Raw genomic sequence first — 22,746 nt, 5'->3', positions numbered from 1 at the left:
TGCGCGTTTCGTTCTTTTGTGGGTCGGGGTAACGAGCGTCAGACGAGCGAGCCGTCGAAACAATGCGAATTTCCGGCCACGCGAGACCGTCGTGGATATAATGAAGATCGATTCGCTCGTGTTTGCTCGCTCGAGATTCCGTGAGTCGAGTGGACGTTTCATTAACAATTCAACGATGTTCGATGTCCCTCTTGGGCACCGTCCTGCCAGGAGAAAATTCATTTTGGACATTCAATCTATTTCCATCTTCGTATCGGACGTAAATTTCATTATACCCTCTACCTCCGCTGGTATTTCAAGATTTCGAGCTGAAACATTTCGGAAGTCTCGCCGGTTTCGACGTTCTAACTTTGGAACCGTGGAACACCGTCATCTATAATGAAATTTAATGTCTTCGCGGGCACTTTCGGGGGCACACGAAGCTCGATTAATGAACGATAGTTTCATTCTGGTCTATTCATAGTTAAACTGGTCGTATGAGAACACGACGCGAAGGTAACGTCCAAGAACGTGTTTGAATCAACTTTTATTAGGGGATTTTCGAGGAATTCGATTGTCAGTTCCAAGTAGTTGGTGATGAATCCACTGAAGCATCGATTGATCCAAACGGATGCGGATTCTGTGGACGAAAGAGTAACGAGGTCGCCGGCTCAATCGTTAACTCGGCGAAAACTTCGTGGATAGTTTTTCAACGAGGAGGACTTAACTTGCCAAACTCCTTAATGTTCGTCGAAGCTTCTAAAGGATTTATGGGCGAACTTCTTCGATGAAAACCGGATCAATGATACGATTATTTGGGAGCCGACTTGTAATGCCCTTAACGTTCTACCTTTTGCCTGATAATAGAAGGAGGAGCAAGAAAAATCTCTGCTCCCGAAGGGAATTCTATGAGAAGCGGGTTAATTGAAAGGACTTCCTTTTACGATAACGAGCATAGACTCGTTAGCAGCATTAAGCTACCGATGCAAATTAGGAGCAACAAGTTGCACACGGTTCCAAGACGCGCATTACTTAATTATCGTCTTTCTGTTCTTAAGTATTTCGCATGCATAATCTTTCCTTTAACTTTTTCATTTTTGATACTTCTGTCGCCATTTTTCAGGGTCAACAGGACATATTACAAAAACGAAAATTTAAAAGAATTTTTTGTAAGTGTTTTCATTTGACGAATCTTGATTACTATTTACACAGGTGCTCTTCAAAGTGATTAATTCATTTTGCACTGTGCTGAATTATTAAAGAAGTTTTTTAATATTCTCCAGATGCGACAAACTTTATTCTCTTCATTCTTTGTATAGACTGTACAGTGTTTAATATTGCTACGTACACAAATAAAGTGCATGCTAACATATACTAAATTACATGAAAAAGTTCTGCCTCCAAAAATGACTCCATCGCTGTGAAAAATATTTTAGTTCAGAATCAGAATTAAGTTAATTTCAGATAAAGAGCGACACCTCGGCGCAACCAATTGTCTTGGTCCTCTTTCGGACACTTAATCGGCAGCGAACAAATCAACATGTCCCTCTGCGAGCTCGCGTAGACCGGAATGTTAAGAATGTCCTCTCTAGCGTTTCCCAAATATTCGCCCAAATTATCATCCGTGTAATTTTCAGGCAGGAATGCAATTTGACAATTCGGCGCAGCTGCGACGGACGCTGCGTTCGCATCCAAGTCCTTCAACGCGCCATCTTCTATTAACGCACCTGCATTCACAAAATCCAGTATCACCCGCTGGAATCAAAATCTTGATTAAATACCATGAATCAATTAGAACCTGATATCAGAAGGCCTTCGATGATCAACGATATCTTCCACTCTTTTCTCCGATTTTCCACCCAGTTCACGTGAAGTCGAAGATTTTCCAGGGGTTGACGTGTTCGCCGAGCCGTGTGTTGCTTCAGGACAGTAAGGAACGCCCGTGGCCTGGCCAATCGGGACATGTCAATTACGGACGACGAAATCGACAACATTGTCTCCAACGTCTGGTATCTGGACAATAATCCTTTCACGAAAGGCAGGACCTCCTTGGGGCCGTATTTCCATTCTTCCAGCCAACGTTTTGGTGTCTGTAAATTTATCGAAATCCCTTTAACCTTATCAAAGAAAATATATAATAACGATATTCACCTTGAAATCTTTGAAAGATAGATTATCAACGTCCGTTCGTATGAGATTCAACGTCTTCTTGGTCAAATTCAATTCGTCGACGAAGAATCGTTCCAATGAATTCTTAATCCCGCCACTTCCCATCTCTGGCAACGCGAAGATCGAACCGTGACGTTCGATCAGGTCCTTCAAGTCCTTATGTATCCTTGATTCAATTTTTTTCTTTTCGTTCTTGTCTTCGCTGACTGATACTTTGATCAGAATGCCTGCGCGTTGGAAGACAATGAATATATTAGCTTCGAGAATCTATAATACCATATTCATTTGAAAAAATCAGTAATCAATTGTTAGAAAAAAGTAGTTCACTGGTTAACGCCAACAAACCTTTCAGATGCGACAGCGCCGCCTCAGCAGCCCCTCTCTCCCACGCTCTGTGTGCATTAGCCGGTAATCCAAAGCATTCTCTGGGCGAGTTGTTATCGGGAATCTGTTCCAGGGCTCTAACCACGTCTTCGAAGGAGCTCTTGCTCACCCTAAGCACTCCAGCCAGCCTCTTCCGCCCTTCGTACACCTCGGAGGACCAAATGTCGCGGATGATGGAGCACAACGCTCGCATGTCATAATCATCCTGAAGTCTACCACCATAAATGGCAACGTCCAGCAATCCTCTACCGGTCTGCCATATTCCATCGTTGTCCTTGTCCTTTTTCGTGGCCATCTTCTTCACCACCAGTTCATACGCGGCTTCGATGTCCGCCTCGTTCCATTCGTAGGCTCTGATCCAACCTTCGGGGACGAACTTCCGTCGTTCTTGAAGCGTTGCGTGCAGCCAAGATAGCAGAACGCTCCCAGGAATGTTCAGATCGTCTTGTTGCTTCTGCTGGAGCTGCTGAAGTGATCTCTTGACGTTCCTTTTTATGCCCTCCGGCGGCTCGTAAGCTAGCTTCAAACAGAGACCAGCTAGGCTTGGGTAGAATCCTAAACACTCCTCGGTGGTTAGCCAGATTCTTGTAGCCTGGTGTTTGTTAGTGGTACACATGGGCGATCGTAAGAGGCTTTCTAACCGCGGCAGCCAGTTTAAAGCTAGGTGGAGGTTGCTGAGGAGAATCCAGCTGCCGTTTCTGTTCGAGAATTGTCAATAAATGAAGAATCAAGGAAAACAGTGTCAGTTGAGCAGTCTAGCTCTAATTACCGGCAAGCACTTTCCAGCGCAAGCTCAGCTTGAGCGACCTGTCCCTGACCCAGAGACACTTCCGTGAATCCTGTGGCCGATGCAATTTGATTGCTGGCCAAAGCCTGCAGCTCTGAACCAGGATCAGCACCCGGCGACAGAAGGAGCAATACCGGATACGAAGCTACTTCTTCGGCTACATTCCTCAGAGACCACGGGGGCGGAGCTAACTCCTTCACACCTAATCGACAAGTGAGAATACAGTAGATAAATTTCAATGTAAAGTGACGGGACATTGAGAGTTTCAGAAAGGCGAGTCACCTAGCACTTCGGCAGCCAACTTCGATAGAGCTGTGTGAAGGTAATCAGGACGGAAGGTCTTGATGAGCAAAATTTTTTGAAATGTCGTTAAACTATTTTCCGCGTAAATGTTGCCGACGTCGTTCAAATAAGCTGGTGACATTTTCGCTGCTATCTGTAATGGAAATTTAATTTATTGCTATTTTAATCTATCCAAGGAAACGATATTAAGTTCCTGTTTGACGTGGTATTGTCATTGAAGAGTCTGTTAATAGGTTTGAAGTAGGTGAAGCGTCAAAGGAGGAAGTAGTGCATGGTAAATGAGCATAATTCGCATTGTACTTGAGGCAACGATGACACCAGGGCGCGCACGGAAAGGCGTCGTTCTTCGGGTACCCATTCAGGCACTCTGTAATCAGAATCCTCTTCGTTGTTCGATAACACTTCGCCCAACAGGAAATTCCTCTCAGCGTCTGGCACCGAATGTAAGGAGAGCGAGAGCTGCAGGGCTAATGGCAATCGATGCTTCCTGTACACGGCTTTGGCGCAATAGTAGAGGGTTAAGCTTATTAATCTGCGATAAAGAGGACAAGCAGTACGGTTACCATCGGTATTAATATCGAGAAGTCTCGCATTAATTTTTTATAAAATCATGTTGTTAATATCTTTAGGATTAAATGCTATTAAAATGTAGTCAGAAGGTAAAATGTACATTCTAAAGGATCCGAGGATTCAGTAGAGAACATGAGTGTCTATAAGAAAAGTTTGATCACCGTTTTTCGATCAGTTTATCCTGTTCCTTCTTATCCTCGGACAATATCGAATTCCTATAATCCTCCGCTTCCAGGTAAATGTCTGTGAACGCTTCCGCGGAAAAAACGTAAAGCGGGCTCAAGGCTGTGAGAGCTTTCACGGTCTTATACAAATTCGCTGCGAATTTCGCCAATTTCTCGTGATCCTTGGCTCTCCTGTAGGCAAAGTAAGGAAATGGAAAAACATCGGGTGAAAAGTTTTCGCAGTAAAGACCTGGGCTAGTGGGCTTTTCAATTGGGAAAGATGAAAAATGAGCTTCTCAAAGATATGTCTCGGTTTAATAGATTTCCGCCTACCTGGACACATTCTCGAAGCTTCGCCGGCTTTCTTCGAGGGCAAATGCGATTTCTTTTGCTTTCGACTGAGTGGCCTCCAACGATGACAAGAGTCCACCCTGAGATCCTTCAGACTCTTGGAGGAGGTCTTGACCCCTCGCGGTGGCCAACTGTGCCAGCAGATCCAATCTCGCTGTGTCCCGTTCGCCGGATAATTTTTCTTCCCGTTCCAGTGCCTCTTTCCTTTTCGTTGCCAACTCGGGCGTTTCCTTTAACAAAACCTGTCGACAAGGTAATTAATTTTACGCTCGCCGCACCGCGTTTCTCTGGCCTCCGCGAATTACCTCCGAGTCTTTCAATTACTCCCAGGATCACCGATTTCTTTTAGAAAGAACTTATTAAATTCCTCGCGGGAAAGTCGAAAATTTCATCTCTCAGCGGAAAATGATTCTACCTTGTACAGTTCATTCATTAGAAACGTAGAAAATACTAAAACCCGCTGAGAACGAAGTGGTAAACCGAACGGGGCTATAAACAGAAGTTTACTTAATGGTCCTCAGTCGACGAGCAGAGGATCGTTTTCAGCGTATAAAACCGCGCAATCGATTTATGTTTTATATCGTTAGAGGTCGGCTCTTGTAACTTTCAATCATTATAGCTTCGAAAGTAATTAAACATCTCGCGAAGTTTCCTCATTAGGTCCCTCCTTTGTCACTCCGCGCTGAAGAAGCTAGCCTACGAGGGGATAGTTTTTCACGACACTGGACAAAGTGTCTTTCCCCTTCGTCAAGCGTCGTACTAAAACCACTTTTTATGGCTCCATTGGGTTCACCGGCTCATATCGTTCCTCCCGAGTATGCATCTAACAGTCAGTGATGTTGAATAGTTAGGTGGACGCAGCAATTTCTCGTAAAACGGTGCTCACCCTCTCAACGAATCGCTCCGCCAAGCTCTTAGTACCAGCCCCGAGGGCAATCTTGAACAAGACCGCGTCAACTTCCTTCGGAAAACCGTCCAATCTGTCCCGTCTGGTGGCCAAGAAAAGTTTGAAGCCCTGCGGTGGCGGCAAAGTTCGTTCACCGAGCCTCAGGGGACGGCGGCGCAGCAGCGGCAACAAAATCGAAGGGAACTCGACCAGTTCCTCCACCAGCAACGGTTTCCCGAATCGCACGGCCAGCTCGAGCGCGGTCAGAAACTTCCCATCCTCCGGCCTCGTGATTTCCATAACGGGCCCGACGTTGTTCTTCAGCCAGGAGACCGCCACGCCTGACGGATCCACGAATATCGGGACCAGCGGCCCCCTGAGGGTGCAGGACGCTGCCACGAGACTTCCGGTGTCCGCGGGCAACCCTTGAGCGCGCCAGAGAAGTCGCTCCCTCTCGGTGATCAGCAAATCGATGGCTGACTTTTTCCATTTGTCGTCCCTCCCGGGATTCTACGAATCGACATTTCCATTCAAACGACTTCGTTCGATTTTCTTATTTTCAGTAACGGCGGTGGGAACATTCGTACGATCGTCGGGGGATAGACTTAGGAATGGGACTCTGAGGAGGTATCATTGAATATGCGAGTGATTAAAGTTTCAAATGAGCATCGGCACCTCGTAAACCAACAGGGAGGCCACATTCGCAGCTTCGACGTCCAACTTCTGCTTTCTGGCGGTCAATTCTTCCAATTGCTCCTGCCAGTCACGATGCTCCGTGTCCAATTTCTGTAGCAATGCTCTCGCAGTTGCCAGCCTACCTTCCGTTGCCTCGGCTCTCAGCTGCAACGCAGCAGCACCTCTCGAATGCTCTGCGAGTTCCTCTTGAAGCTGTGCCACGCGACTTTCAACGCTGTTCAGTCCGGCGGCTAACTTTCCTATCTGAGCTTCGGCCGCTGACAGACTTCTGAAACGTTACATACACCGTGCTTTAGTAAGAAGAGCGATTTCTATATAAGTATTGAAAAAGATCTACTACTATCTGTTGAATCAACCGACTATAATTCCTATGTTCAGCTATTCAATGGCCACGAAGAAATTTTAATAAATACTATAAGTTAGTTTATCCGCAACTCCAATTTTTTGAGGAATGAAGAAAACGGATGGCGCGCTGGTACATTTCCAACCTACTCGGCTAGCAGCCGTTGTTCCTTCTCGAGCGGCGCGACTTGCTGAAGGATCTGGCCGTATTGAAGATTCGCGAGAACCCACGCTGCCAATGGGGCGGCAGCCTGCGAGGCTCTTTTCGCGGTTTTCTCCTCGAAACTCTCCGGCCGCTCCTTGACCAACTTGGCAACTGCCTCCAGACTCGCTGTTGTGCTTCTCCTCGCGTCCCACGTTCTGGATCGATCGAAGGTATTTATAAAGAAATCGACCGGCAATCAATCGATCGCGCAGTTTTCATAAATACGTCGATTGAAGAAGAACGCCGGCTACCTAATTTCGTCCTTGATCCCGCGCTTCGCCAGGAAAGTTTTCATGCTGTTCCACGAAGTGTCTTTGATGCCCATTAATCGAAGGACACCCTCGAGAACGTCTCTAACGGGCGCCGGCGGTGCTCTTAGGGAGCGGACTTCTGCTAACGCGTCAGCGCTGATGCCAGCTACTGCTTGAGCCGCTTGTTCAACTAACGGCTCCACCTTCCCGAGATCTCCCTCGATGTCTGCCTGTACAAAGAAATCGTCTCTACCTTGCCAGTGCTTCTCAAAACCTTTCTTAACCCATCGTTTTTGCCGTTACACTCTCTTTCTACAGAGACGTTTCAGAGACGATGAAAGAAGTTTATGGCTAATAACCTTTCGACGGGCTAACTCTGCACTTTCCCGTTCGGTTTCAGCTTTCAAGTTCGCCATCTCTCCTCTTTGCCCCGTTGCACCCCTCATGGTGGCTGAAATCTGTTCGAGAGCTGCGTTCGCTCGACCCTGTTCTGTCTGGAAGATTACAAGTAATACAAAACAGTTGATGGCATTCAAATAAATGATAGCGGGAATTTCGACCATAGTAAATCTAACTGGTTTGTATTGAGATAAATTGCACTCAACCCTTCAACTACGGCTGTCGTCGCTTATTGACTTTTATTTATTTTATCAAGATTGCATCGATGAAACAAGTGCGTTGAATGTTTATGTTTATGTTTATGCCTTATGTACATAAATCATCACATATAGATAAGAAAACAATGTATCAGCACTTGTACAACTTTTCCTTTTTTTATTTTGCGTTTAGACAGACTCATTCGTGAATATATACCAGTAGCTAGATTAATAGCCATTTACTGGTCAGCAGTGATCAGTGGTCAGTAGGGATCACTTATGCCGCTGGATAGACATTTAATCGCATTATAACAATGTAACAAAGTACGGAAGCGGTTGCTAAAAGTAATTACAAAAGTTTCAACTCGAATCGCGTCGCGGGGATCGACCAGCATCGGCGGTATTAAAAAGTACCTCCAGTTCCCGGCGTTGCTTCGAGACTTCATCCTCCAATTTAGCCACCTGCCCCCCTGCTTCCTTCAGCTTTCCTATCCCGGCTTCCAAACTGCTTAGCTTCCGTTCCACATCTTCGCTCCAAGTCACGTGCAGGTGTTTCCAGGTGTGCAATAGAGCGAAAAATCGAGCCGGCGCTTGTTGCTGTCTCGGAGCTTCGAGGTGAGCCCTTACCATCACCTTTATACCTGGCAAAGTTTCCTCGGAGGCCTCCGCCTCGGCGCCATCTTGCTGGCGAGCCAGTTCGGTCAGCGTGCCCTCGCTGGACCACCATTCACAACCGAGACCTGGCCCGATTAAACCGCAGTGCTTCAACAGGCCGGAACGCGTGAGCCAGGGAGACTTGATTTCTCCGTTGTCCAGAATCATCGCCACTCGCAGGTAACTCCTCAATCCTAAAAGTTTCACTCTTCTTCCGTATCTTTGATATTAGAACGCTGTTAAGTTTTATTTCTCCGCGGCCATCGTTGTACGGTTTTTATTAGAATTGTTTTACGACAATGCTTGCTTTACCTGCGACTGTAAGTTCGAGAATGTCTACTTACGGTGGTAGAGGTACTGTTCCAAACTGCCCGAGAAATCTTCTCTTCTCGCTACGTCAGCCAGAGGCGCTATTAAACCGTCCAGTTCTTCCGCTGTAAATAATCCTGGAAGTTCTCCGCGCGACACTATTGCGCTCGCCAAAATGGCCAATCCATTTTCTCTCATGTTATGCTCTTCGAGTAAAAGCAGAGTCGGCTCCCCGTCGATTCCAGCTGCTTGAACCGCCGCTTTTATCGATGTCCGTCCGCGTCCTGCAGAATCCAACTTGTTAATCCTTAATGGTTCACGTTCACGACGATTTCAGATTCGAATTAATCATTGGTGATATCTTTATCATTGAAGCTATACCAGGTCCTGAGTCCACCAGACGAAGGGATGAAAAAGTGGCAGCGAGTCGGACGGCTGACTTCCGTCCAGCTCCAGGTCGTCCAATCAGAATCACGCCTCTCAAGGTTGTCCCGAAAGCCCAGCTTAATCCTTTGAGAAAACACGCACCAGTCACACCTTGGAATTTCTAATTTCAAACTTTGAAAAGACTCCTCTGTATTTACTCCTTTAAAACGAATATTTCTATGCTTGGAAAGTTTCCCTTGTGATTAAGAGGGACGAAGGTATTTTAGGTTCGAAGTTTGAGGAACTCGCGGCGCTTTGTAGACGAGCCACCGGCGAGAATGTTAATCATTGAACCTGCGGTAAACTTGTTAAAGATTACTCGGTGGTCATACAGGACTTGAATGATCCCCGGATTAACCTTGTTTGCAAAATATCGTAAACTTAAGTTAATTAAATGCGCTCACCGGCCACTGTGCGCAACAGGTGAAACGAGATCGACGCTTGCACCGGATCGCCTTCTCTGCTGCATCTCGCCGCCGCGTTAATTATCTCCTTCCTCCACTGTTCCTCGTCCAGCGCAGATAAGCCCGTGTTACCGCGTTTCCATATGTACACGTCGTTGGCAGAGGTTCCGGGCCCGGCGACTTTCGACAGAACTATCGACTCCCAGCGTGACTGATCTCTCAACGTCAATCTAGTGGAATTAAAACCGCCACGGTAACAGGAACGCGTTGCGTGCTACACCGTACGATTCTACTAACTCTATCCCCTAAGCAGTTCAACACTTCTTTCACTGTCGATCTTTATTTGAATAAAAAATCATTAGAGGGTTGATAAATGTCTAGAGATTCAGGGTATAATAGAGATTATTAGCGTGTGTTAAAATAGTTTATGTCGGATTATGTTGATGATTACTTTTACGTTTTAAACAATCAAATCTAGACGTTACCTAGGATGGAATAGACGTCGTCCAGAGTCGAACAAACAGCTGGTGATATCTGTTTCATTTTCTGGCACAGGATAGCACTTCAAACTGTCAGCCCACTGAATTAGATCTTTCGGGGTCCATTTGATAGGCAAGCCTTGACTGGTTTCCATTAGCCTGAAAGCTTCCAGGATGGTGGGCGCGAGCTGTGTGATCCAAGATCCGATCAGCATGCGATCCCCTTTTAAGGAACTGTTCAGGTGCAGTTCCAAAATTTCAGCAATTTCCTTCGAACCTGGATGCCTTTGATATCATACACGTTATCAGACGTAACGATAACATTTCATTAAAGATCCTTTAGAAAAGAGTGCACTAACGGTAGATAATGAACAGACAAAAGGGCCTCTAATCTCGGATGCAGTTTAGTCGTTGCATCTGCTGTGCATATAACGGTTAAAGGGACTCTAGCGAACTCCAAATCTTCCTCGTGATATCCTCCTTCTTGCAGCAACTCTCGTACGAGCTCCTAAATGATGTACACGAGACATTCTATCACAATGAAAAGTTCATTTCACCAACAAACTCATGGTTACCTGTAGACTCTTCGAAGCAAGGTGCAAATCTTCGAGAATCAGCACAACCCTCGATCCACTTCGCGGCTTGTATGTTCTCCCATGAGATGACGAGTTCAATTGCACGCAGCCCCGCTTTAGTTTCGCCACCAAATCCTGAGCGCCGTAAAGGGATGATCCCTTTATCAGAGTCGAAGGCTCGTTGCTCCTGATCGTTGAAAGAATCACGGATATTAGGGCGCTTTTGCCGCAACCCTCTGGGCCCCTTATCATTATCGGCTGGTTGTTCCGAATCCAAGGCAGGACGCTCGCTAAAGCCCCCTTCATAGCGCCTGTAAAGAACGGACGTTCACGAGAAGGATCGACGAATCGCCAAGATCTTACTGATTTATTATATTCCATTAATTTCGTCTATTTCAACTGCGAGTTACGAATTTACAGGCGAAGCGTAATACCTGTCAATAGAATAGGACCGTCCTCTGTATCAACTGATTGATTAGTATCCTGGACAGCCTCTAATCGATCAGTGTCTTCATCGTACAACACGGAACTCGGTTTCTGCGGATCCGGACACCTACGATTTTGGACAGTAACAAAGCGATTGAAGATACTCTACGTTGTATTCAGATAATGGAGGACGACGAGCACAGTAATCGAACTCGTGATAGAGATACGATTTTCATATGAATAAAAGTGTCGGGATTCGTACCAGCAATCGGTAAATTGATAAATCAAACGAGCGAAATCGTTTCTAAGCCTTTCATCCTCTATTTGATTACACAATGAAGCGAGCAGGGCGTAGGCAGCGGAAGTGTGCGTGCTGGCACCCTTCAAATGGCAAAGCACGGAGTCCATTAGACCGGAAGCGGAGGAAATATCTTGATTGATTCTCAAACATTCCTCGATGCAGGGACACAGGTGAGAATTCGCGACCTCCTTCGCTGCTTCTGTGAGTTCTGCTAGCTTCGACGGCACTAGTAAGCTCGTGGGAATCGTGGAACCCAAATGAACGACTCCTAATCGCGAAACGGTGGCTGGACTCGCTCCAGCTAGTTTGTGTGTCTCAAAAATAAATCTGTTCGTGTAGAAACGAAGACGAACGTATTAGAAAAAGTGGTATCTTATAGACAACATAGCGGAGATTGTTCAGTTTCATTGGATAGACTTCATTAATACTCCCAGTGTCGTGTTTTTATCTTATTTTTCATCTACAAAAATCACAAGCGAATCGAGTGGAAATATTGTGAGCTTACTTCGTTCCAGGGCCGAGCTTTACTCCCACGCCATTGGGTAAAGTCAGTAATCTATTGTCGTCTAGGGCAGAGTTTAGAGCTTCAGCCCAATCGGGTTCAACGTCGCCATCAAGAATGATCCAGGTCGTTGATTCTCCGGCCGACGCGACGACGCTTGATAACAGACCCTCTTTCCACTCCCTATTGAATAGTTTATTCGAACATAACTAAAAGACATCGGTGAATCATAAAGGATCTACTGAAACGAAAACTTTAGTCCAAGCTAGAAAACGGAATACAGTTACTTCGAAATGAATTTACAAAGAGTACATAATAATTGTTTCAATTAAAATGCTTTAATCCAATAGGGAATGGAATACAATGACTTTTAAATGGATTTCCATAGAATGTATAGTATTCGTTTAAATTCCCATCGATTAAATCGATATCATAGCCAATATAAAGAGTTACGATACCTAGTTTGAGGATCCACGCGACCCAGAAGTCTCGATTTAGGCATCGCGCCAGGATACATGTGAAATTCAACGACCGTTTCACCGATTTTCGTTAAAGCGTCACACAGAAGTTTCCTGATGGTTGTTTTACCACTTCCCGCCGGTCCAACGATCGCGACACCCGTTCTGCTTTTCAGCTGGTCGTTCAGTTGAATGCATCTGTTAGCTATTTCGTTGCTCAGCTCTTGGTCCGCGCAAAGCTGCTGTAAAACGGTCTGTAAATCTCGCCTGTCGATGAACGTGGACAAAGAAGGATTCACGTTCGGGAAAACGTCTTCTAATAGCGACAGAAACTTCGGTGTGTCTTCCTGTGTCAGCTTCGGTAACGTTGAAGCACGGATCGCTGCTACTAGTCTGCGGAACATCGTCAAAGAATATTTCAAATGTTAACCCTTTTAACAATAAAATTCCAGTCGTCAGGTTCGCCAATTTCTACTACGCTTGTCCGTAACATTCATTAGATCGTGCGTAACCATAATTTTTATGTTTCCCGAATCTATCATATTTTCTCAAATAAATGATTAGAGCGCGATATCAAAATACGATTCAATCGAATACCATCGACGCAAGTTTCTAAGTTGAAAAGCAAGAGTACTTCGGGATTAAAGAAACAAATCGACCTGCTGGTCTCGTCCAATTCAGTATTCATCGGAATGGCGTCCAGCACGGATCTGAGAGCTCTGAGACCCCAATCGTAGTGCGGCTGATTCGACAGCAGTATCTCCGCAATGTCGAGCGTTTCGACGAGCTGTTTCGCGAGCGTCGAGGCGTCTAAGAATCCGGCGCATTCCAGCAAAGCCCTCACGATGTCCGACCTGTCGGGATGCGCCATTCCGATAGGTCTGAAGAGTCGCGCCAGAGAATCCGGAAGCTTTCTACGCCCGCCGTACTCTATCCCGGCTGGATTCATCGTGATGAACACGCAGCAATGGGGATCGAGCTTCACTTTCTGATCAGCCAATACAACTTCCGTCGCACCGTCGCGAACTGCCTCCTGCAGAGGTCGAACCAACATGGCGACCGCGCTGAGAGTCTCCTCCTCGAGACGGTTGAACTCGTCGAAACAGCCCCACGCACCGGCTTGCGCCAGACCACCCAGGATTCGTCGCATGCTGCCAGTATCCATTCCTAATGATATTCATCGAATAAACACCAATAAAACGCGTAACGTTCAAGATTGCCAATGGTCAAAGTATGTTCCATTTTATTGATAGGGCATAAATGCCAGTCGAAATTCACGTGGCCACCCGGAAGGAGCACGGTCATCGAAATAACGAGTTGCAGGCTCGAGCAAACAGAGGTGGGTGGCGTAGAAATCGATTTCGGGATTATAACCGTCGTATTATTACCTTCGTCGCAATTGAAAACTAAAACGAGCCTGCCTAGAATAGCACCGAGTGCTTTCACGCTCTCGGTTTTCCCGGTTCCAGCTGGCCCGCTCGGGCTGCCACCCAGGCCGAGCTTCATCGCTTGTGCCAAAGCCAGGAAACACCTCTCTGTCAACGGCGTTTGTACCAAACCGACAGAAGCGCCTTGATATTCGAAGCGATACGGGAATTCTGCTCCGACGCAGCGGACGATTGGCCCCTTACTCTGTAAAACATCCTTGCATATAATTCTAAGGTCTGCGAAGCGGATCACAGGGGATCTTACAGATCTGTAGCTTCTTAATTGCCTGTGCCAAGTCCAAACGGTACTCTCCCCCTGGACAGTGACGTTCAACAGATTCCTGGCTATTTCCAGGTGGTGCACGGTGTCCAGAAGAAGCCCGCGAGCTTTCAGCGCAGTCAGTTTATCGCCGGCGTCCTCCAAACCTCTGTACCTCGCCCTTTGCGTCTCCAAGTAGTCGACGAGATTCTTCAAAGAGGATCGACCTTCCTTTAAAGCAATCTCGCAGCGTTCCGTGAATCGAATCCTCTCCGCCAACAGCAGAACCTTAGCGAAGCGGGTGCACGTTAAAAGCGGATCGAATCGCGGCGCGAATTATCGGATGATTAAGTATTTTACTTGAGTCGGATAGGCGGACGGGTCGGGCGCGGTGTCGGCTAGGCATTTTTCTAAACTGTGTCGCAGGGTGGTTTTCATCCCATCTTCGAGATTGCTCAGCCATCGCGGTAATGGCTCCCGGAGGTCGACGGGCCCGGGTAACTGCAATATTTCACCTTCTGGCGATACAACGGCCGTCAGTCCATTATCGCCCTTTATTATCGATCCTATGCCTTGATACAGTTTCGGTAGATGAGCTTCCAGACCCCGACCGTGCGCTGACACTAATTCAAGGAGATCTTCGTCGCTCAGGAAATAGAGCCGAGGATAGGATGAACGTTTCTCCTAAAAACGCGAGGAACGCCGGAATAAAGACTCTAATACCTGATTCGAGGAACCGCGTTCCGAAGATTTGCACATTTATTTCCATCTATTATCTTCGTAACTTAGATACTCTATACAAACCTCTAAATATTCGTCGAGGCTTCTTTGACACCTGTCCAATAGATCCTTTAGGTTCGTGAATGTTGAAAGCGGAAGCCTTCTCAGGGATGATATCCTTGAATCGCGCGACACTTCCCCTATGAGGTACCTAAATATACATCTCCGAGTCACCGTAAAGATCCTCGGAAAACTATTCATAGTGTCTTATGCTAGTTAAATAGTTCAACCTGAATTCTTTGTCTGCTCTGGACCACCTGCCAGTATCATTCGGAGCCGCTCCGCCTTCGTAGACCGGCTCCAAGTAAACCCATTTCCTCTGAACCGTGCTTAGAGTCTTTATTCTCTCCTCCACCTCGGAGAGCCCTGCCTCGCAACGAGCCACCCTCGCAGCGAACCTCTCGTATCCAGCTGCCCCTTTCGCACCCTCCAACAGCAGCCTCAGTTCACCTTTCGTTTAATGAGCCTAATTACTTCATCCGCGGGCGACACCCTCGCGTATTGTGCCACTCTGTTCCTAGAACTGTAACACGAGACTCACCCGCCCTGGCTAACAAACTGCCGTACTCCTCGACGAGAAGAATGCCGGCGTTTTTGCTGTCCTTTGATTGCTGGAGCTGAAAATGCGCGGATGCCTCCCAGGACTCCAACTCCATCAGCCCCTGGCGGATTCCGCTCTCTGCCGCCGCTCTCTTCGCGATGTCCTGAATTACACATGGACATAATCTTGGTCAGTGTATCCTGTAACCTCGTTCCGAAATGAAGTTAAATCGAAAACGCGCTGGAAACCCGAGAATCTCGTACATTCTCAACTAGCTATGAAAGCATGATGATGTTCGGGGGTGTTTGCCGAAGAGTAATATACTTCCCGTAGAACTGGATGTAAGAAAGTGGGAAATGTTAGCGATCCCGAACGTCTAGGTAGCAAAGTTTCCGTCGCGCGAAGGTAAAACAGGTGAACCGATCCGAACAAGACCCGACGGTACCTTTATCTTCTCAGAATTCTCTTCGATCTTCTCCACGGATCGCAGTAAGTGGCCCAAAGTGATGTCCCTGACATTCTTGACGTCAGTTAAATTTAAAACGGATCTTAGTTCACCCCAGTGTTCTTCAGCTATTTCATCCCCGCGTAGAAGCTGAAGCCACTCGATGCCAGCTCGAATTTCGCGAACTTTCCTACCGACGAAAGTGTTCATCTCCAGGTTATCCCTTTGCTCCGGCGTGTCGTCTTTCAATTGATCCTTCAGCTGAACCCGTATCCTGTTTTCCCAAGAGTCCAGCCAATCGTGAAGCCTAGGCAGTCTCCTTCTTGCCACAGCCCATTCTTCGTCCTCTTGGTTCTTCAGCTCCTCCATAAATTCCGCTTGGAATCGACAGTTCGACTCTTCCACCTCCAGCTGCATCTCCAGCGTCTTTACGGTCTCGTCATTCTCGTCTAGGAGCTCGTCGATGCTCAACTCGACTCTTCGGCAATCGGTCTTCAATACGTCCAATTGCTCCTTCAGGTTCGTCCATCTTTCCCTCATCGAGATTATCCAATCCAGGTTGAGAATTCCTGGCTTCGAGGACCATTTCGTTTGCCATCGTTCTATCTCGTCTCGCAGAGCCACTCCTCGATGGCGAAGATTCACTTTCGCGTCCTCTAATTCTCTAGCCACGACCGCCTTGTGACGCTCCAAACGATCGGCGAGATCTTGCCAGGATGTGTGCGCCGCACTGACGCCTGTTTTCACACGTTTCAAATAGTTAGACGAAATTATTTCGCAAAACTTGACGAATTTGAATTACCCTCAAGTTTCTCGCTCGTCCACGCGGCCAGTACTTTCGATAAGCCAGCAACAGCTTCCATTTCTTCCGCCATGCCGGATGATTGAGCTTCGATACGTGCATGAGCTTCATACGCTAATCCAACTTCCTCCACGCTTCGGGGTCTGCGTTCCAGTTCCTTCGAGGCTGAAGAAAGGAACTCCACGATCGCCACCAGCCTCGAAGAAGCCTCCACCCTTAAATCGGAGCACAAACGTTCCCAATAACGACGGGACGCTGACTCCAAATCGTTCCTGGTCGTTGCCGTGTCCACGCTGATGCACCAGATTTTCACCTCGTTTCCGCGCAGTTTTCCCACCTGATTTACAGCCAAAGGTTACACGCAGGAAAAGCAGCGATCATTGATAGAAATCGATATACTAAATTGTCAGCCAAGCTTGAAGTTTCCCTCCAGAAGCTTCGAAGACAATCTAATAGTTCATTTCACGCGAATATCGCTGCGTTGACTGACGCAGTTGGAAATTCACGAAGAATTTAATTACTCGCTGACCTCCTGCGCCCATTGTTTGGCGTCTTTGAATGCTCTCGTCCATTCCTGCGGCGATCGTCCTTTCAAGCTTCCCGTCGAAACAAATGAAACACGTAAGAAAATCATTCAATCTCATCGCTGAACGTTTAATACGTTGAGTGCCGTGGGGTCACCGGTGACCCACAACCAAATCGAATTACTATAGTTCACTCAATGAAACGGTGATTATTTGAAAACATTTCTATGTTATAAATAATGCTACCTAATACGGTGGCATTCAGCTAGATGAATGTGTAATAATCATAATATTTAACATTATATTTTTTCCATTGCATAATATTTAACATTATATTTTGTTCGATGAAATCGTGCGGCGTTCAACGTATCGATTCAGCGTTCACCGAAGGTTAACAGAAATTTACCCAAATATCTCATTAATTTCAATTCGATGAAAAATATACAAACCGAGACTATTGCCACCATCTAAAGCTCTTAGTCTAATAAATAAAATCAGCTTTCTCGAAGCGATTTTCGAGTCAGTACCGTTCAGCGGCGTCGATTTTCGCCGGTGCCGCCAGATACAGCCATTTCGTCCTGAGCGTTTCCAGAGCGGAAAGAGCAATTTCGGCCTGCTTATAGACGCCGCCGAACAGATAGGCGCTTCTTTGAATCAAGTCGCCGAAGTGCGCATCTGCCGCGTCCCCTACCCCCCTGAAATTCATCGGTATCGAGAGGGATCGGCGTATAGACGAGTACAGTTTCGCGCGTAGCTCCTCGAGCGACGGCCGCCACTGCAAGGATCCGTCGCGGAACGTCAGTTCCGCTTTAATGTCCGGCAGCTTCTTCAACAGGGACGGCAGCGCGCCTCTGAAAAACGGGGAACGTGAACTTCCCGTTCGCCCACTTTATGCAGGTCGTCCATGAATATGAAAATTATGCATTACAATCGAGAAATACTTTAGGGAACGCTCGGCATTCATTAAAGCTTCAGCCCGGTCCCATTGTTCCTCTTTGAAATGGATAACACCGAGGGAAATTGAAAAGTTTTTTCATAAATAGGTTCCCGTTCGAACGTTCTTTTCATCAGACTCTCCTCGGAAGTTTTACTAATGGAAAATTCAGACTTCCGCGTACTCTTTCTGTCGTTACTATGAAGTTCATTCGATTTAGCGGTTTTATTCAAGGTTGGCTTTTTAATTGGCTTTTAATCTTTCTCGATGTCTCGATTCTCTGATTGAATTTGGACTCTTTCGGTTACAAACGAACGGTGTTGCGTTACCTGTAAGCTACAGCCAGCGCTTTCAGCAGCTGCCTGTCCCAATGAAGCTTCCAAGCTCTCGTGTTCCCGTATTCCGCCTCCACGGTATCGACGATCGTCCTCATATTCATCAACGCGTCTTTCCAAGCATTCTGATTCCCGATCAGATTGACCGTTTCGCCTCTCAGTAAATTCGACACCAAATCCCGCAGTGCACAGTGCTTTGCCGCCAGATCGGAGTTCTGTTGTGCGAATTTTCTCACCTGTTCCGAATAAATTCTGTATGGATTTTTCGCAGAGTTAACTCATTCGCGGGGCGAACAAAAATTAATCGAGCATGAGTTTAATAGAGCTGTCAACGAAAAATGTGGATTGAGATTAACGCGTTGAACGCGCACGATTTCATCGAGCAAAATATACAAAATGGTAGAGATATTAACCCATTTGATTGAATCGCGTTATACGCGCTCATCTTGCTCAACGTCGCCGCATTAGGTAGCATTGTGCGTAATATACAAACGTTTTCAGATAATCGCTGTTCGATTGAATGGACTACAGTAATTCGATTTAGTTGGAGGTCACCGGTGACCTCCATGGCGTTCAACGTGTTAATGTGTGGACAATGTATTATTTATTACCAATTCTTTTAATCTGGCCGTGTAAGCGTCCACTGCCAGAGGATCGGACCAAACGACGCCAGACTGTTCCTGGACGGCACGAGCCAGTTCCAAAGCAGTCGTGAGCATCAGCGGCCTCTGAGACGGCACCATACGGTCTCCAATGGTGTTGTGAAATGTCGCGACTTGCTGAAGAGCCCTCGCACGTCCTGCCAAACTCCCCGCCCTTTCAACCAAGTCCTTCACTTCACGAGGAAGTTCGACTCCTTGACCCGACAGCGCTCTAGCTTCCCTGATCAGAGTCATTAATCTTGGATCGTACGTCACTCGCATCATGCTGGTACCTGTCAGCTCCACCACAGCGGAATCGGTGCCTAAAGACAGTTCCTTCTTCGCTACAGCATCCTTTGTTTCCTCCGTCTGTTAAACGTCCACGAGTGTGAAATTGGCCAGGGATTTTAAAGAGATAAGAAAACCTCACCCAAGCTTCGAGATAATTCTGACGTTTCTTCTCTACGTCCTTCAGAGCCATTGTCACCTTCGACGAGACCTCCTCGTAGCCAGGAAGATCAGCCAGCAGCTCTTTTCCTAATTTGTCTAAGCTTTCCAGCCTCATCTCCGCTGTTCTAGCTGCTTGCACTTCCTGCAGTATTTTGGGACTGTCTAAGAGAGTTCCCGTATCTGGCCCAGCCAAACAACTGTCTGTTTCGAAATTCATTAATCATTAGTGTTCCGGTGCCATATTCTTCTTTCTGTTTAGCAATGGCTCCCTGCGTTCTGTAGTTAAACGTGTGAAAATTACCGATAAGGTCTCCGTACGCAGAAAGCAATGTTTCGCGTTCACCGCGTAAGGCCCTCTTCAAGCCGTCTCTCTTCATCAACTCGAAGTAACGTCGAAATTCAGCCAGTAGGAAGTTCGGAGTGGTAGCATCAGCGATTTGGGACTTCAGCTTCTGAGCGACGCGTTCTTCGGCAGGCACCAAGCCTTCTTCGACCTTTCTTCTAAGTCTGTTCCAATCGGTACTATTTTCATCGTCATCGAAGACGACTGACATGAATCACGAAGAATAAATTACTATTTATAAGGAAGTATTTTGTTATGCTAGCGGTACGATAATCTACTCCAGCATCCTTAAGTACCGTCTATGATAAATGATCTTAGTATTTCGTGGGCTTGGCGAAAAAGGGAGAAAGTTACCTTTAACATCGTCGAAGCATTGCATTAAGGTGTCCGTGCCAAGTCCCGACCGCTCGTTCGAAGTCAGCAGCCTGGTTAATTGCCGATACTGCGCACGTAACTCGGCAATCTGCCTAAACATCACGAAGATCGCTTTGTCTTTCGTCTCGAACCAGGAAGAGGATGAATCGAACGCGGATACCTGAGTCGTATGCCAATTCCCGCGCATCTCTCGGGAACATGACTCGGGCCCTTCCACGGATGAAGGGAATGATGGGGCCAGAAGAGCGTCGTGAACTTCTCAGCCATGTTGCTCCACTTCTCGCAGACACCAGCACCGGTCGAGATCGTTTCGATTTTCACCCGATCGTCGGAAGAACGAATCTGCCTCCGAGAAACAGATTAGAAACAGTCAATCGATACGAGTACCCTTTACTTCGAAAAATCGTCACCTCGTCCACAACGTTTCGAACCAATGACACCACTTCGTCTCCGATGATGTCCAAAAAAGACTTCATCCGATTCTCCGAGTACACTGGGTCCCCCAGTTTCCATAAATCGTCCACGTAACCGGACACAGCCTCCACCGCATCCTCTGCAGCCATTAGTGCGTTTCTAATTGAGAAGTATAGTAAAATTTCATTCGACGAACGACTGTTGTTGTATGAATTCGTTTAAAGTATACTTCGAAAGACTTCTTAGACGATCGATAGTGTACAATATTCGAGAAATTGTACAGCAATTTCGTAAATTGAGATCCTCTAGGGCCAATGTCGGGCGTCCCAGAGTTACAGGAAGCTGGGACTGTTAATACCCGAGGGCGAAACGTCGTCGTATACTTTCATGAATCGGGCGAGCTAATGCAATCGGAATCTGAGGGAATTTTATTGGGGAGTTTATATCATTTTTACGGCACCTAGCCACCGCCGCGCTCTCCAGCTCGGCTCTTATGCTCTTCAGGGATTTTACAGCTTCGGCGTAAATCGTTTTGTCGTGCGAACGTTTCGCGTCCTCCCATCTCTTCCGCCAGTAATCCTCCTCCTCGAGGACGGAAGTTGTAACCGGCGAACCAAGAAGGCTCTCCTCCAGCTTCTTCAAATACGACGGACTTAGACCGGAAGAACGCAGCGTCGGCCCCCATACTTGACGCAGAGCCTCGATCAGCGTCGATCCTTTCTCGCTGCCAGTGGACGTCACGTGGACGAGATCGTGGAAATTCTTCTCTGTGACCGGGGCTTCTGTCAACTAGCAATTCAAAGGAGTTGAATTGATGCATCGAAATCAGTTGGTAAAGTTAATTGAATCAGTAAATTCAAAGGTGACCCAAGCCAATTTAATAGGTGCGAGTAAAGCGAGATTCCATGGTAAGAAGTGGTATCTTATCGATTACTAGAGTATTTCGATGAAAATCATGTTCGATAAAGTAAATAACAAGATTTTATAGTTCGCTTTTGAAAACAATTTCGTATTCATTAGAGGTTTCATTAGTTCAGGAATAAAAATTAATTCTGCAACGGTCCTGATTAAAATGGTCATTTTATTATGTTTCGTAAATCCGTGCACGGTGTTATGACATAAAATCCACAGTCCACTAATTACTCATTAACAATATCGATTAACGGCTACTCTGCATTTTAATGTAATTTACACTTTCGGTTGTGAGCTTGTTATTTACACATGCAATATTCTTCGCGTGATAGAATAATGAGTCGTATATTAATTAATCATTACTGAACGATGCGTGTCAGTGAGCGTGAATCATAGTACACGCGAGCGCGCCCAGGATGAAATAAAGCGTCGATAAAACTTCTCTTTCATCGTGAATTTAATAATAATCCTTAATGGAACGTTTCTAGGAATAAATTTCGATCTTTATTTTAGTAAACCGAGCTACGAGAGGGACACTTGTTGGTCACATGGTTACAACATCCAGCGACATCCGTTCGATTTAACCAAAATACCGCCGATTCGGATCCTCCTGTTACCTTGAAGAAGACCAAAGTGTTTCTTCCAACGGACAGCTCGTTGCTCAATTTCAATCGCGCTTCGTTGCCTTTGCTGTCGGTCGGTTGCGCGCACAACGTTCGACACGTTGGCCGGTCCAAGAAATTGTCAAGCACCGATCCACCGTCGACGATGGCCTCATCGTCCGTCAGAGGGACGCCGAAGAAATGACCCGCGGTGGACAGTATCAGCGAACTACGTTTATCAATCACTACCATTTTTCCTGGCACGATCGTAATTTAATTCCTCGTGTCGCAAATGCACCGGGTACATTACACGTTTACCACGAAACGCCGACGAAGTTGTCGTCCTTGTCGTGCGGTGATCGTTGTAGTTGTCATGACAACTCCCGGTCAACACAGGCCAGCTACCAGCTGAGCCACGTGCTAGTAAAATCGTAGTTCTGGCAAGTGCAATTCTATACGCCGGTATCTCGTGTCTGTCGCGCTAGGAAGTTATATTCGTAAAGTAAATGTCCCTATCTTTTTGTTAACCCATTCTGTCCCGGAAGCAACTTTCTTTTAAATCCAAAGAAAATCGTTTTCTTATCGAATACATCTTCAAGGGATAATATATTTAAAGTGCTGCTAGTAAAATTGAACAAAATTAATGAACCTTTAAGACTTTGTCTTACAATATCATGTCAGACTCGTGAAGGTTTCAAATAGAATTTAACAAACATAAATATTATTCATTTTGTTCGAATGCTAG

At 46.4% G+C, this 22,746-nt stretch overlaps 1 protein-coding gene across 2 annotated transcripts; it reads right to left on the bottom strand.

Annotated features, from left to right (window-relative positions):
• Window positions 1-1,260: 1,260 nt before the first annotated feature.
• On the bottom strand, window positions 1,261-22,336 carry btv (dynein cytoplasmic heavy chain beethoven). Of its 2 annotated transcripts, XM_031982969.2 has the most exons (45): window positions 22,017-22,336; window positions 20,948-21,276; window positions 20,484-20,646; window positions 20,234-20,415; window positions 20,053-20,165; window positions 19,657-19,902; window positions 19,336-19,556; window positions 18,876-19,274; window positions 18,259-18,500; window positions 17,523-17,846; window positions 17,001-17,067; window positions 16,472-16,808; window positions 15,670-16,406; window positions 15,225-15,387; window positions 14,914-15,133; window positions 14,708-14,834; window positions 14,264-14,587; window positions 13,910-14,191; window positions 13,606-13,849; window positions 12,877-13,384; window positions 12,218-12,610; window positions 11,763-11,942; window positions 11,219-11,584; window positions 10,965-11,083; window positions 10,531-10,841; window positions 10,315-10,463; window positions 9,962-10,240; window positions 9,477-9,706; window positions 9,028-9,156; window positions 8,682-8,930; window positions 8,098-8,531; window positions 7,447-7,581; window positions 7,088-7,317; window positions 6,782-6,991; window positions 6,269-6,557; window positions 5,594-6,103; window positions 4,690-4,949; window positions 4,354-4,548; window positions 3,923-4,154; window positions 3,602-3,755; window positions 3,302-3,521; window positions 2,494-3,230; window positions 2,131-2,375; window positions 1,778-2,069; window positions 1,261-1,706 (listed from the first exon to the last, which is right to left on the bottom strand). In XM_031982969.2, the coding sequence occupies exons 1-45, from the start codon at window positions 22,251-22,253 to the stop codon at window positions 1,429-1,431; spliced, it is 12,291 nt and encodes a 4,096-aa protein (XP_031838829.2). In that variant the 5' UTR covers window positions 22,254-22,336; the 3' UTR covers window positions 1,261-1,428. The 2 variants fall into 2 exon arrangements, with proteins under 2 accessions (XP_031838829.2, XP_076227422.1); XM_076371307.1 differs by lacking the exons at window positions 1,261-1,706; window positions 1,778-2,069; window positions 2,131-2,375; ... (1 more) ...; window positions 3,302-3,521; window positions 3,923-4,154 and having other exon boundaries at window positions 3,610-3,755.
• Window positions 22,337-22,746: the final 410 nt, after the last annotated feature.

Source organism: Nomia melanderi, chromosome 10 (assembly GCF_051020985.1).
Source record: "Nomia melanderi isolate GNS246 chromosome 10, iyNomMela1, whole genome shotgun sequence".
Taxonomy (NCBI): domain Eukaryota; kingdom Metazoa; phylum Arthropoda; class Insecta; order Hymenoptera; family Halictidae; genus Nomia; species Nomia melanderi.
The sequence above is the reverse complement of the archived record's forward strand: the minus strand, read 5'-3'. Positions and strand labels throughout refer to the sequence as shown.